The 15,393-nt window shown below is 45.1% G+C and overlaps 1 protein-coding gene across 3 annotated transcripts in view; it reads right to left on the minus strand.

Moving 5' to 3' along the window:
* LOC147008492 (myelin-associated neurite-outgrowth inhibitor-like) overlaps nucleotides 1-15,393 on the minus strand; it is a 66,354-nt gene that overhangs the window by 45,248 nt on the left and 5,713 nt on the right. For 2 of the 3 annotated variants that reach the window (XM_085864513.1, XM_085864511.1), the window contains exons 2-3: nucleotides 6,265-6,414; nucleotides 6,060-6,137 (exon numbers count right to left, since the gene is read on the minus strand). In XM_085864513.1, the coding sequence (XP_085720639.1) occupies nucleotides 6,060-6,137; nucleotides 6,265-6,337 (151 nt within the window). In that variant the 5' untranslated portion in view covers nucleotides 6,338-6,414. The remainder of the gene's footprint in view (nucleotides 1-6,059; nucleotides 6,138-6,264; nucleotides 6,415-15,393) is intronic. The other variant, XM_085864512.1, reaches the window with a different exon arrangement.

The raw sequence follows: 15,393 nt of genomic DNA on the forward strand, positions 1-15,393 counted from the left end.
CGTCGCCGCTAATTGCTCAGGAAGTGTGAGGGATGTTTTTGCTATGCACACGATTCGGCGTACTCCCGCCGCTTCCTGTCCTGGCGTGCGTGCCGTGAGAGTCTCGTTGGAGGTGCGAGTGTGAGGGAGGCTTTTGCTTGCACACGATTTGGTGCACAAGCCAATTCGGTTCTGCTGCGCAGTTTGCCTGCACTCGAGTGTTGTATGACTGTTGCACCGTTCTCCCACCGCTTCCCGTCCTGGCATGCACGAGACGTGACAATCTCTTTGGAAGTGTAAGTGCGAGTAAGGCTTTTGTCGTGCGCATGCTTTGATACACTCGCCAGTCGGCCCATCCTTGTGCATATGCTGAAGCGCATGATCTGCGAAGTACTAGCATGAGATTCACATCGCTTTTTGATGATTTGTCGCTTAAAATCGTTCCAAAATGAGTCAAAATGTTATGTCAGTTGATGTGGTGTTGAGCTCGGATGAGGAAGGTATGGATGGTGATGGTTATTATTATGGTAATGAGAGTAATTTTGAGTCGGAGAATGACTTTTCAAACAGGTAAAGTGAAACTGACAGTACTGACGACAATGCTGGGGGAGTTCCCAGAGGTGTTGGTAGGGGGCGCGGCCAAGGTTGAGGGCGTGGTCGTGGCAGAGGACAGGGTGTAAGGGATAAACCAAGGCCTGACTCCCCCCCCCCCCCCAGGATGGACAGGAGCCACTGCAGGGTTCAATGAATGTCAGTTTAGCCCTCATGAGCAACCATGGCCTAAAAATTTACCAAATGCAATAAATGTGGGAAGTACTCCACTCGACTGTTTTGGCTTGTTCTGGAATTATGTTGTTTGGGATTTACTTCTCACAGAGACCAATCACCAAGCTGAATGTGTGATTGCAGCCAAACCAAACGATTATGCAGCAAAATCTTTCCAACAAAAGTCTCTGACTTTGGCAGATAAGAGTTAAAGGTATTTTTTGCGCTCTGATTCACCGTGGAAATGTTGATACATAAGGCTAGGTACAAGCGGTACTGGAGGTCTAATGATGCCACACTTACTTATATGCCTAGTTTTCCAAAGGTCATGCATGATAATAGATTGGTTCCTTGCAATCTGGTTTCTCCTACAATGTGTAAATGAGGATGATCCCCAGCTTGATAACATTGATAAAATATACAAGACCCACCCACCAAGTGTTCAACTATTTGAATGAGAAATTCAAGCATTACTTTGTTCCAGTAATGAACTTTCACTTGATGAGGGAATGATCCCCACTAAAAACAAACTGTCGTTCAAATGGGGAATCAAGACGTTTTTGACTGTGTGATTGTGAAAATGGGTACATTTACAATGCTGAGGTTTACACACTGGGAGGAGACATGATGCCAAAGCGATCGATAACCTTGGGGTTCCAGGGAACTTGGTTGTCCGAACGACTGACAAATTCTTCGGACAGAATTATTAGCTGTGCACTGATCAATTCTACACCTCAGTTCAGCTGGTCGAGTATTTGATCATAAAACAAGGGATTAGGATGTGTGTAACGACTATGACCAACAGAAGAGAATTTCCCAAAACTCTTGCCAGGAGAAACAATGAAATGTAAAAAGGAGAATCGGAAATTGTATTCAATGAGACTGTTGTTGTTTTAGTTTGGTGGGACAAGCGGCCCATATATTTTGCCACGTCAATCTACATCTCTTCCCCTCCTGAACATGTTCAGCGATATGATGCTACTGAAAAAAGGAAAGATTCCTGTTGCTTGTCCAAAAGCAGTGAAGGCCGATAATGCTTATATTTGGGGAGAAGGGAGGGCAGACAAAAATGACTGAATTACAAGATTGCAGAAATGCTGCCGCCACTATAAATGGTCAAGACGCTTGGTGATTAAAATTCTTCATGTGGGCTGCGTACAATGCATACGTACTGATGGGTTTCATAAAGCCCCATGCTCCACCAAACAAGAGTGTCGTCACTTTCCATTTGTTTATGTAGAAACTGTGTCAGGAACTTGTAGATGTTCAATATACTGGAGCAGCATTTAGTAATCGACGCTCAGCAGTTTCATGATGAGCAACGACTGAAACGGGATGCTCACCATGATGTAGGAAAGGCTCCACATGTGACTACCAATAATCGTTGTGCTGTGTGCAGAGAGAAGTACCTTAGGGCTAAGCAAAGGATATGGACTTGCCAAAACGTTGTAAGACAATACACGGGAGCATGTACTGTGGAGAATTCTTGTGTATCGGAAAGCCGGGCAATAACTGCTGCTTTGACTGGCACCATAAAGTAGAGTATTGGTAATAAACACAACAAAGAAGAAAGTAAGATAGTCTGATTCAACATATCATATATTTGTAATTACAGTGCTAAGAAAATATTTTTTACAAGCAGAAAACCAAAATAAAACAAATTTCAACTTTTCAGTGATTATTCTCAAGGGAGCCCATAAGTCCATCGTCTCGGGTCATGTGACCAGGGTGTAGTGCAACCGAAGCGCACCGAGGTGCCGCTCAGGCACCTCGGTCCATCCGAGGCGGAGCTTAGCTCTTCAACAGTAACATTAAAAAAAGGAAAAAAAAACACCCACATGAAATCCAAAATACAGTACTATATTCATTTCAACCTAGAATTTGTCAACATTATTTATTTACCCACTTTTTTTCTCAATTTAGATGTTTTTTTTTTACATATTTACTCGTCACAAGTAAATCCATCCATCCACTGGGACCATACATACCCTGTGCAGAGCGTTGGTGCTGCCAAAGCAGTTACCTTGGCTATTGCGCACAATCCTGGACGGGTCGCCACTCCGACACAGGATACCAGCAAGCTGGCACTCATTTTGCCGACCTCAGGATGACAGGCAGAGTCAACCTCACCTGGTATTAATTCAACAGCCAGGGGGATTTCAACTCAGGATCCTCCGATTCCGAGCACACTACCCTAACCATTAAGCCAACGTCAACACCAAGCAAATGCCGGCCTCTATACTGCCAAATTCTTGTGAACGATTTACCTTTTAACATCAAACAATCGCCAACGCTGTGGAAGGTTCGCATGTGAACGATTTACAACTTTCCATGATGGATTCACGACTTCATTTTGACAGCTCTGATAAGACCCTCTCCCCCGCGTCACCCTCCCCCAAACCCCCTGTAGTTACCATCTCTCATCACACCCTCATTCCCTCACTCATTCTTCCTCATTCCCTCCTTCTCTTGGTGTTGCCCATTATTGCCATCTTCCTTCACTCCCTCCAAGGTGATGCAAGTTGACAGAATGTGAGCATTTTACAGCCATGGCCCATGTGTGTGTGTGTGAAGACGCACACGTTCACCAAGCCCACACCCCACCCTTCCTACTCTCTATTTCCATTTTGTGTTCTGTGATCAGCGTGTCCAGAAATGTTACCGGCTACATCTACAGAGGCATTCGTACATCATTTCAATCAATAAAATTGAGAACCCGTCAAACGGTTTTGGACTTAAACCTTTTTTTGATCGTAGTTTATCGATAAACAATCATATTTGCGTGTTTATATTTAAGTGAGCAATTCTGAAACCTAACCTCTCAAATATGTCGTGCCTTCCTGTACATATGTGGGAAACATGGTGTCTGAATGAAACCATTTATTTTCCACTGAAAGAATAGTTAGATACTGCCAAATTCATTGATGGAGGTTGTTTAGTGGCATCAACAATTTGTGCTCCGCCACCATGTTGGAGAACAAAAGAGAAAGAAAGAAAGGAACTTCACGATCGGTTGAGTTATTGAATTTTGTGTGCTTTCATGGCAAATTATTAGGGTCAAAGCTTGTCCCAAAGCTTGGATACGTCGATACATTAGACACTGTCTTGGGAGCGATATTACAACAACACAGGTTATAGGAAACACGGACCTGTATGAATTGCCAAATATCACAAAATGCAGAAGTGAGACAAACTTTCCAACCATTTTAAATCCAGTCAGTGAATTATCTTGTGTTTACCAAAAGTACTTTATCCTGGAAGATGTGAAGGCATGGAAAAGTTTGGATGCCGTCAAACAGTTGAAGTCTGGCTGGATCAGTGATGTGGCTGTTTTTGTGAAGAATGGTTATCAGGTTGTTGCAAAGATAGGCCTATAATGCGTCAATGATATGGACTCATAACAGCAGAGCAGATAATCATGAAGTTATGCATGTTAACATCATGCTTATCTACTCTGCCATCGCATTCAATACTCTCGGATGTTTACAACAACTAAACAACTAATACCGGCAGACAGAACACACAGCTGAACATCCATCCGAGGGACAGCACACATATATTGATGAATCACCCTGCCTATGACACACCGGGATGATAGTTTATAGTTGGCCTGGGATTCAAACCCAGAATAGACAGTTTAAAGGTGAGTGTGCGTATCTCTAGGCCATCCTGCCAGTACCAAATACCACATTGTATAGAAATTAAATAAAAATTAAAAACTTCTCTTTATTTCTTAAAATACAACGTGTAGGTTTGTCGAAAAATGGTGATTGGAGAGTCAATGACCTGACTTGTCTTAATTGAGAGAGTAACTGAAAGGGGATTCTTAATTGTGAGGTTAAGTGGGTGTGAGTGTTAAAAGCTTTTGTTTATCATGGTAAAATGTGCATTTCATTTATCACTCATTTTGGGGACTCAAATGGTTAGTGTCATGGTAAAACTTGACGTGACGGTAGATATAGCGATGACGTCACGGCTGACATTTTTTTGCAGGGCACTTTAGCAGGGTACCTCAAAAATCTGGCACGACCCTACTGCACACAACCCACAACGAGCAAATGAGGCTGCACCGGTTGACTTGTATTCGCGGATATTTTTGTTGACGGAAATTTTCCGTCCGTTTTGTGATTATTAATTTTTTTTTTCCTGGGATATTAGCTTTGAATTGCATGAGTATGAAAAATTTCAGCTTTCAACCCAAACGAGAAAAAAACTGAAGTTTTGTGCAGAGTTAGTTGTACCTGGAAAATCGAAGATTTTGTTATTCTATCTGTTCGTTCGTTTGTCTGTCAATTGCCTACAGGTCACAATTCCAAACAGATCATCATGAAACTTTATCAAGTTGTAGGGGTAGTCTCAACTGAGAAGCCTATCAATTTTGAGGTCAAATGTCAAAAGTAATCTTGGTCAAATTTCTAAAATCATCATTATTCATCCTATTAACTTGAAAGTTGAACAGGATTTGCATATTGCATCCCTGAATTTGGAAAGCAACTAGTTTTGAGGTCAAAAGGTCAAAGGTCAACTCGAGGTCAAACTTCTAATATCATCAATTTCAATCTGAAAAATAATCAATTTTCACCCGATTCACCTGAGCTTTAAGATTGTCAATTATAATCTCAATGAAATGGACAATTTCATGTCTCCATGGCAACCTTTGGAGAGGGGGGTTGATTTTGCAAGTATCGTGCTCTGCACGACGTCTTTCTCTTGTTTGTTTGCCCCTGATACATTTCCAACCGCCTGGGCCAATTTCCCTGAAATTTGCTTTACCACATGATTTTAACACAGAGAAGGTCTATGTCACAAAAAGCAAAAAATTTATGATTTTTTAAAATTTTTAATCAAATAGATGTTTTAAAAGCATGAAATAACTGCGCTATGAACGGTTGAGTGTCACATGTCAGATGCCCCATTTTGGGGTGCAGCTTGGTTGCGTCTGTGTTCGAAGGTCAATGCTCTGTCAGGAATCGAACCAATTGCATTTAAATAATTTTTTTTGTTTATCCAGAATGGAAATCAACATACAAAGGGTCTGGTCTCTGTGGGACTACACTGCGTGGTCATATGCCACTGTATAACCAGAAACAAGGAAATGCTATTTGGCCAATCATTGCCATGTTGCACTCCTGAATTAATTTTTCCGAAAGCTCAAAGCAACAATCATCTTGATGTTTTACCACTTATGTGTAAATAACTTAATATTGATCAGGTGACCCAACTTATATACAACAAGCATTAACACAAAAAAATGGAGCGTTACCCACTCCTTTTTATGCAAGCTTCAGTTATCAGCAAATTGTTCTCATTCTCACCAGTGTTGTAAGGAGCAGTGCCTGCAAAGGTACATGGTGTATATGGTGGTGCCGGCGAAGAGTACCCATGAGGAAAGCCTGCAATACATAATTGAGTGAGAGACCCAGAATATGGGAGGAGGAACAATGACTCTTTAATGCAAAGTATTTCAACACAACTTTTAAAAGACAAGATTTTGATAAGCTCAACAAGCAGCATTCACACCTGGGTAGCTGAAGCCTTTGGTGGGTGGCAAGGAGGTTGCAGGCCCAGGTGGAGCACCATATGCAGGGTTCATAATCGAACCGGTCACCCTTTTAAAACGATATGAACAAGGGGTTGAGGTCAAGGTTGAGGTCAAAGTCAGGAGTGAATCTGGCCATGGGGAGTAAAACAGGTGTTCAAAAACATGTTACTACACAATTTATCACATACATTCAAGTTCAGACAGCCAGCATGTGATGAAGTACGAATGCTGACATATTTTTACATTATATTCAGCATGAGTAAATACCACCCATCGCTTCGGTGATGGGAATACTAAAGGCAGGGGGTGGGCAGAAAAAGAGGGGTGGGTGAGTGAGAGAGGGGTGGGAGAGAGAGAGGGAGTGGAGAGTCAGGAGGTGAAGGGCAAAAGAGAGGAGGGAGGAGGAGTGAGGAGGGGTGTGTGAGCAAGGAGAGAGGGAGAGTGAGGTGTGGGGGAACAGAAGACAGCGTGAAGTGTGATGAAGGGAAGACAGACGTGCGGTAGAGCGTTAATTACGGTTCATACTGTATTATAAAAATGATTCTGTATAGAATAACAGTGAAGATGGAAACAAAAATAATGTCTGAAATCAATTTCTACCGGTCATACTAAAAATACCGCCCGGAGACAGACACCGCCCGGACAGGTCCGGAGACAAAACTTGGAGCCAAGCCATCCGAAGACAATAAAACACTGCCCAGACACATCCAGAGAAAAACACCGTCTGGACATAATCACTGCCATGACACGTCCGGAGAGAGAAAGGGAGAAAGGGAGAAAGGGAGAAAGGGAGAAAGGGAGAAAGGGAGAAAGGGAGAAAGGGAGAAAGGGAGAAAGGGAGAAAGGGAGAAAGGGAGAAAGGGAGAAAGGGAGAAAGGGAGAAAGGGAGAAAGGGAGAAAGGGAGAAAGGGAGAAAGGGAGAAAGGGAGAAAGGGAGAAAGGGAGAAAGGGAGAAAGGGAGAAAGGGAGAAAGGGAGAAAGGGAGAAAGGGAGAAAGGGAGAAAGGGAGAAAGGGAGAAAGGGAGAAAGGGAGAAAGGGAGAAAGGGAGAAAGGGAGAAAGGGAGAAAGGGAGAAAGGGAGAAAGGGAGAAAGGGAGAAAGGGAGAAAGGGAGAAAGGGAGAAAGGGAGAAAGAGAGAGAGAGAGAGAGAGAGAGAGAGAGAGAGAGAGAGAGAGAGAGAGAGAGAGAGAGAGAGAGAGAGAGAGAGAGAGAGAGAGAGAGAGAGAGAGAGAGATTTGTGAAAGGGTGCTGCACTGTATTAGGCAGGGGTGGAGTGAGGACGGGACAGAGAGAAAGGAGGCTGGGGGGGGGGGGCGAGGAGTTAGCTTTTATGAAACACACACACACACACACACACACACACACACACACACACACACACACACACACACACACACACACACACACACACACACACACACACACACACACACACACACACGGCCGGTATCGACAATTTTTGGGGAATCGGCAGATTGGAGTCAGTATGATTACTGACTAGAGTACGTACTGTACACAACCCAAAACCCTTGAGTAGCTTTCACCCTTGTTTTGGGGGAATTTCAATAAACAAACTAAAAAACACAACGTTGCATTAGAGACGTTTTAAGTAGATGTGCACAAACATTATTCTTTACCAGCCGAAGCCCCGTCACAGATAGATTCCGTTCATTCAACCACCCTCACCAGCTCACCCACACTAGAGAGACATGGACTGGACAGGGCGTGCTTGCCCCCGCCTACTCATCCCCTGCCCCTGCCCCATTCCCCCCCACCTTCAATTTGCTTACCCCCGCCCAAAAATTTAATTACCCCGGCCCCGCCTCTTCACTCCCCGACCCCTGTCTCTTGATTCCCCGCCCCACTTGCCCCCGGGCCCCCACCCCTCACGCTCAACCCAGCTTAATTCGCCCCAGCCCCCGCCACATTTCCCCCGTTTCCCGCTTTCAATTTGCTTACCCCCGCCCAAAAATTTACTTACCTTGCCCCCCCCGCCTCTTCACTCCCTGCCCCCATCTCTTCATCCCCCGCCCCCGCCTCTTCACTCCTCGCCCCCATCTCAACGAAAAGTGTTTATTCTGCTTCAGAGTTGAAGGTTGACTGTTGCCACTATGTGCGATGCACTCTTACAGGTACGAAGTTTCTTTCAGTCCAGGTCACAGTACCGAGAAAAATGTGACGCGACAGCAAGGAGGAGCACAAAATTGATCCTTCAGTATTAATATATAGAAGATACAATGTTTCTTGTTTCATTTTTTGTGTCAAATTCACATTCTGAGGTAGTCAGCATGTGCAGAAGAGGGTTTTACATTGCAGACGCTATTTTCGAGGAGTGGAATTACACCTCTCAGCGGTGACGGTCTGTCGACGACAGACGTAATGGCGTCAGCGAATGACTGATGATGTCATGACGTCCTGACGCCTCTCAGCGGTGACGTCACACGTCGCCATGTAATCGAATGTAAAACGAAAAGTGTTTATTCTGCTTCAGAGTTGAAAGGTGACTATTGCCACTATGTGCGATGCACTCTTACAGGTACGAAGTTTCTTTCAGTCCAGGTCACAGTTCCGAGAAAAACGTGACGCGACCGCGAGGAGGAGCACAAAATTGGTCCTTCAGTATTAATATATTGTTGTGGTTGACGAAATTCGCAAACCACCATTCAGGTCCCTTAGGTGAGATATCTCTGTAAGTATATGTGTAGTTAGTCCAAACCCGTTGTTTAGAGGGAATAAATGTCATTCATTCGGGCTGCGACCCTTCAGGATAGCCGTTTTTCTTTTACTATCTTTATTTTAGACCAGCCGCCATTACTACCACCACAACCACCACCAACCATGTCTCAACAGCCATCACACAACAACCACCAACCGCAACGCCGCTTCATAACAACAGCCACGACCCTTGCCGTCACATCTCGCTCTCGCAACCATCGCATCACCGCCATTCCCGCGCCGCTTGTGGGCACCGATCCTGGACTCGTACAGGGCGCGCACCGAGCAGCGGGTGCAAAAACACCAGCCTTTCCAAGAAATCGGATCAAGAACGATTCACGCCCACTTCTGTTCCGTCCTATCAGCGAGCGTGGGGCGATTTGGCCCCGCCTCCAGGTGCGTCGGAGTATAATCGCTATATGCAGATTCGTGGATCAAAAATCATTCACGCCCACTTTTCCTCTGTCCAATGGGGAGCCAGCCAGAGGTGAAGGGTCGAAGGTGAAGGAGCGAAGCCCCGGGGGCTATAAAGGGCCACGTTCGCTCGCCGAAGAGTAGTTGAGTCAGTCAAGGAGAGTTGAGAAGAGAAGAGTCAGAGAAAGCAGTTGGACGGAGTTGAGAAGAGTGGAGAGTGGGAGAGTTGGAGAGGTGGCGGCGGCGAAGGCAGTCGAGAGGGCGCTCGTGTCAGAGTCGGGGAGCTGCGGAGAGGGGAGGCCGGTAACGCGACCGAGGTCGCGGTGGAGATGCTCGTCGCGGGGCCCGAGCCAGCGAGATATCCTCATTCCCGCGAGCATCAACAACCCCCTCCTGTTTCCCCCCCCCCGCGCTGAGATAGTGTGAGAAGGGGGCCCCGTTCCCACCCCATTCCAGACACTGTCCGCGAGGCCCGCGGAGTCGGGGCGCCACCGCCATTTTGCGGCTCATCACCAGACGGGTAGGCTCGACGCGGTCTCGGCCCCAGGCCCGTCTGCCCCCCTCATCGTTGAGGGTGGTCCCTTTTTCTTTTGCTTTGAGTATATGTGTTGTCGGCGCCGTCTGTGAAGTAAAACTGTATAAGTGTTGCTGTGTGCTCGGTAGTCGGAAGTAGATCTGCATTGTGTTTCTCTTTTACATTTGCTTTTTGTGCAGAATTGTCGTGTCACTTTTACATTTGCTTTTTGTGCAGAATTGTCGTGTCATTTTTACATTTGCTTTTGGTGTATAATTGTATATGTGTGCTTTCCGTTTGCCGCGGAATAAATGTGCTTTATGTTGAACTGTTTCTCCCGTTTCGCTTCGTCTTTTCTCTAATTGAATCTCCATCTTACTTCACGTAAAGGGTTGGTCGTGGGCTAAAAACGCCCGATAATTAATCGAACCGTCGAGGTTGACGACAACACCGCTCGGTTATCCCGATAGTACGGAACGGGTCGCTTAAAGTGGCCCGTGTCCGAAGTCGACCTGCGGCGAGGTGCGATCGCCCGGTCTACCCTCCGTGTGGGTACTTAGGTAGGTCGAATTTGGCGAGCAACCCTATCCCACGCGGGGGGCCGATTGGCACGATCGTGGTGAGGCCGAAAGGCCCATCCGTGACTAGTTCCCGGCGTTAGTCCGAGAGGGTCACGACTGGATTGTCCGTCCGGTGGGCGACGTGCCGCGATTCGAGTTACGTGGCCGTCCGCACGCCGGCGGGCGCGAATCCGCAACAATATATATATATATATATATATATATATATATATATATATATATATATATATATATATATATATATATATATATATATATTATCGTGTTATTCGTCGGCCTCGACGGTTCGATTAATTATCGGGCGTTTTAGCCCACGACCAACCCTTTACGTGAAGCAAGATGGAGATTCAATGAAAGAAAAGACGAAGCGAAGCGGGAAAACAGTTCAACAATAAGCACATTTATTTCGCGATGAACGGAAAGCACACATATACAATTCCACCAAAAGCACATGTAAAAGAAGAAGACAATGCAATATTACACAAAAAGCAAATGCAACAATGCAGATCTATCCGACGACCGGGCACACGGCAACATTTATACAATTTTACTTCACAGATGGCGCCGACAACACATATTCCCAAAGCAAAAGAAAAGAGAACCACCCTCCAGGATGAGGGGGGGTAGGCGGGCCTGGGGCCGAGATCGTGTCGGGCCTACCCGTCTGATGATGAGACGCGGAGCGGCGGTGGTGCCTCGACTCCGTGGGCCTCGCGGACAGTGTCTGGTAGGGGGTGGGAAGGGGGCCCCCTTTGTCGCACTATCTCAGCGCGGGGGGAAACAGGAGGGGGTTGCTGATGCTCGGGGGAAGGAGGATATCGCCCTGTCTCGGGTCCCGCGGCGAGCGTCTCCTCCTCGACCTCGGGCGCGTTACTGGCCTCTCTCTGGGCAGCTCCCGGCACCGACGCGAGCACCCCCTCGTCCGCCTTCGCCGCCGTCACCTCTCCACAGCTCCGTCCTCTTCACTCTGACTAGTACCACTTCTTTCCAGCTCCACCGACGACTCTCTTGAACTCCGCACACTCAACTTGACTGACGAACGCAGCCGTTTTTATAAGCCCCGTGGCTTCGCTCTTTCACCCTTGACCCTCTGCCTCCGACCCTTCACCTCTCTTGCTGGCTCCCCATTGGCCCGAGGAAAAGTGGGCGTGAATGCTTTTTGATCCATGAATTTGCATATAGCGACCACCCTCCAACGCCCTGGAGGCGGGGCCAAATCGCCCCTCGCTCACCGATTGGATGGAACAAAAGTGGGCGTGAATGCTTTTTGATCCATGAATTTGCATATAGCGACCGCCCTCCAACGCCCTGGAGGCGGGGCCAAATCGCCCCTCGCTCACCGATTAGACGGAACAAAAGTGGGCGTGAGTCGTTTTTGATCCGTTTTCTGCGGAAAGTCCGTGATGTTTTTGAACACGCTGCTCGGTGCGCGCCCGACACGAGTCCAGCATCGGTGCCCACAAGTGGCGCGAGATGGTGTGGATGCGATGGTGGCAAGTTGTGACGGTAAAGGTCGTGGCGGTTGTGGTGAAGCGGCGTTGTGGTTGGTGGTTGTTGTTGTGAAGCGGCGTTGTGGTTGGTGGTTGTTATTGTGAAGCGGCGTTGTGGTTGGTGGTTGTTGTTGTGATGGCTGTTGAGACGTGGTTGGTGGTGGTAATAATGGCGGCTGGTCCAAAATAAAGATAGTAAAAGAAAAACGGCTATCCTGAAGAGTCGCAGCCCGCATGAATGACATTTATTCCCTCTAGACAACGGGTTTGGGCCTAACTACACATATACTTACAGAGATATCTCACCTAAGGGACCTGAATGGTGGTTTGTGAATTTCGTCAACCACAACTATATATATATATATATATATATATATATATATATATATATATATATATATATATATATATATATATATATATATATATATATATATATATATATATATATATATATATACATATATATATACATATATATATATATACATAAACAGCTGAGTGTGAAAGGTGGAAAAAAAACTTTGCTCGGTAATTTAAAAAACATGTTAATTTGGCAAACGGCTCAGAAATAGTGTGTTATCAAATATATTTTACTTTGAAACTCACAAAGAGAAACATTTAACCTTTGTAAAGCAAGTCCGATAATTAAATGCTTTAGAAACAGGTGCGAGGACAGAAGAAAACCAGATAGAACCTCCATAAAGGCCCAGTCACACCTTGACATTTTAGCCAGTAATGGCAACGTATCAAAATGTATGTAAAACGCAGGCTTACGCCGAACTTTTGATGTTTTTTTTTAAAGATTCGGACGTATTCATAACGAGTTGGTCGTATGCATAACATATTAGGAACGGACACAGAACGTTTCGTTGTCTTATAGATAACTTATACCAACGAATGCTTAGCCTGTTGTCGGCGTTCACAACCTATGCCCAACGATAGTCTAACATGCATAGCGCGCTGCACGTATCGCCGACGATCACGTGGCGTAGCCTATTAAAAGGCTGCCGCACAATGATTCAAATCATAACTGCCGGAGAAATGGAAGTGTCAACATCGCAGTCACACCTTGGCGATCTTGCCAGCATATGCCGACCTCTGAAAAATGCATCTAAAACGCTGGCGCACGTCGAATACGGTATGGGTAAGTTTGGTATACGTGAATAGAACGCTAAAGTACGCTATCATACGTCGTAGTAAGTGGAGTACGTCTTGAAATTTTTGAAGGTGTTAAAAATTTTACGACGTACATCAGTACTTTCCGTATGCCTCACACGTTCCACATGCGATGGGAATAAGTTGTACGCACGATATGCGATCGTTGACACACATCGACACACGTTACTTGTGAGGTGCTCATAAGTCGAAACACATCAAGGTAATGGTTAGCGTCAGTGTTCCAGACTCCCTGGTTTTTTAATTATCTTGCCAAAACAAAGTTTTTGCAATATATGTTAGTCAGCTTGTATGTTTTTTGTTTTTTTTGTTTGTTTGTTTGTTTGTCTGTAATCACGTATAAAAAAATTCTGCAGAGCACAGTTATCATTGGAAATTTTTGTAACTTCGCATATCAGAGTCCCATAGAGGTCCCTTTCAGTGCACAAAATTTTGAAGGTCAAGGTCAAAGGTCAAGATCACTTTGTCGCAAATCAGGGGAGTCGACGAAACCCTTATTTTTTGAGTAATTTTGATCAGATCGTCTTCAAACTTCATGGGAATATAGTTCATGGTCTGGCGCTCATCTGATTAATTTTTGGTGGCGATTGGCCTTGACCTTCATATGTGTTTTTTTTTTTGTTTTTTTTTTTTTTGGTCTGTAATCACGTATAAATCACTCTGCAGAGCACAGTTATCATTGGAAATTTTTGTAACTTCGCATATCAGAGGCCTATAGAGGTCCCTTTCAGCGCATAAAATTTGAAGGTCAAGGTCAAAGGTCAAGGTCACTGTCGCAAATCAGGGGAGTCGATGAAACCCTTATTTTTTGAGTAATTTTGATCGGATCGTCTTCAAACTTCATGGGAAAATAGTTCATGGTCTGGCGCTCAGCTGATTAATTTTTAGTGGCGATTGGCCTTGACCTTCATGGTTAGCGCCTCAGGTCAAACATATTTGACCCCAAGGTCAAATTTTCAAGTTTTAGGAACCATATCGTGTAGTACATCAAATTGAACACCTCGATGAGTGCTTTCTAGATATGTTAAGCTTGAGACATTATGACGTCATTTGGTGACGTTATGAGGCAAAAGCATATTTTTCATGGTTACTCTGGAGAACGATTCTCATCGGAATCTCTCGTAGGCAGATATTCCGAAAGGAGTCGCTCCTGGTGGATAGCAGCTCTGTTCACCTCAGTGTGACCTTAAAGAAGTCACACGTGGTCACCTTTTGGCAAGATACGGGTCACCCTGCGGGTGACATTGGTTTATTTTTTTTTCTTCGGTATGACGGTGATGTTGACACTTCGATTTCTAGTGCGGTTATAATATAATATAATTAATAGGCTGCTGCTCAACGATTTAAATCATAACCGCACTAGAAATCGAAGTGTCAACATGACCGTCATACCGAAGAAAAAATAATTAAAAAAAAACAAAACAGGGAGTCTGGAACACTGACGCTAACTATTACCTTGACGTGTTTCGACTTATGAGTACCTTACAAGTAACGTGTCGACGTGTGTCAACGATTGCGTAATGTGCCTGCAACACGTTACTCATAGGTTAGAAATAAGTTTCGGGTACGCTAAACATTACCTCGACGTGTTTCGACTTATGATTAACTTACAATTAACGTGTGTCGACGTGTGTCAACGATCGCATAACGTGCCTACAACTTATGGCCAGCGTAGCGGAACTTGTGAGTCATACGCTGGCATAAGTCGTAAAATTTCAAGCATGCTAAAATTTGAGGACAACTGCAAAGTACAACGATGAAAGCCAGCGTACTACGACGTATGGCAGTGTTTTTCAGCATGCTCTCAATGTTTCCAAAACTTACCCATAACGTATTGGACGTGTGTCAGCGTTTTAGAAAAAAAAAATTCAAAAATCAGCATAAGCTGGCTAAAACGTCAAGGTGTGACTAGGCCTTAATATACGGGATGAAACTTTGCCACCACGACACCCATAACAGGCATGGCATGTTCACACACCCAAGGATAGTCCGTACAGATCCAAATCTACCCATATGTACCACGTCCGTGTGTGCTGTATACATACCTTGACCTTGTAGTAACCGTCGACTGCACATCCTGATTGGGACACGAACTGTACCTGCTATCGACTTGAGGAAGCTTGGCAAGTGGCTTAAGCACTAAAGCAAGCATTCCAATGGAATGCCTGGCTTGGCAAGCGATTACAAATTGCCCTTGATAAAGCCATGTACCTG

The sequence above is a fragment of the Eptatretus burgeri genome, chromosome 18 (assembly GCF_056783735.1).
Source record: "Eptatretus burgeri isolate ZD-2024b chromosome 18, Ebu_testis_v1, whole genome shotgun sequence".
NCBI classification, from domain to species: Eukaryota; Metazoa; Chordata; class Myxini; order Myxiniformes; family Myxinidae; genus Eptatretus; species Eptatretus burgeri.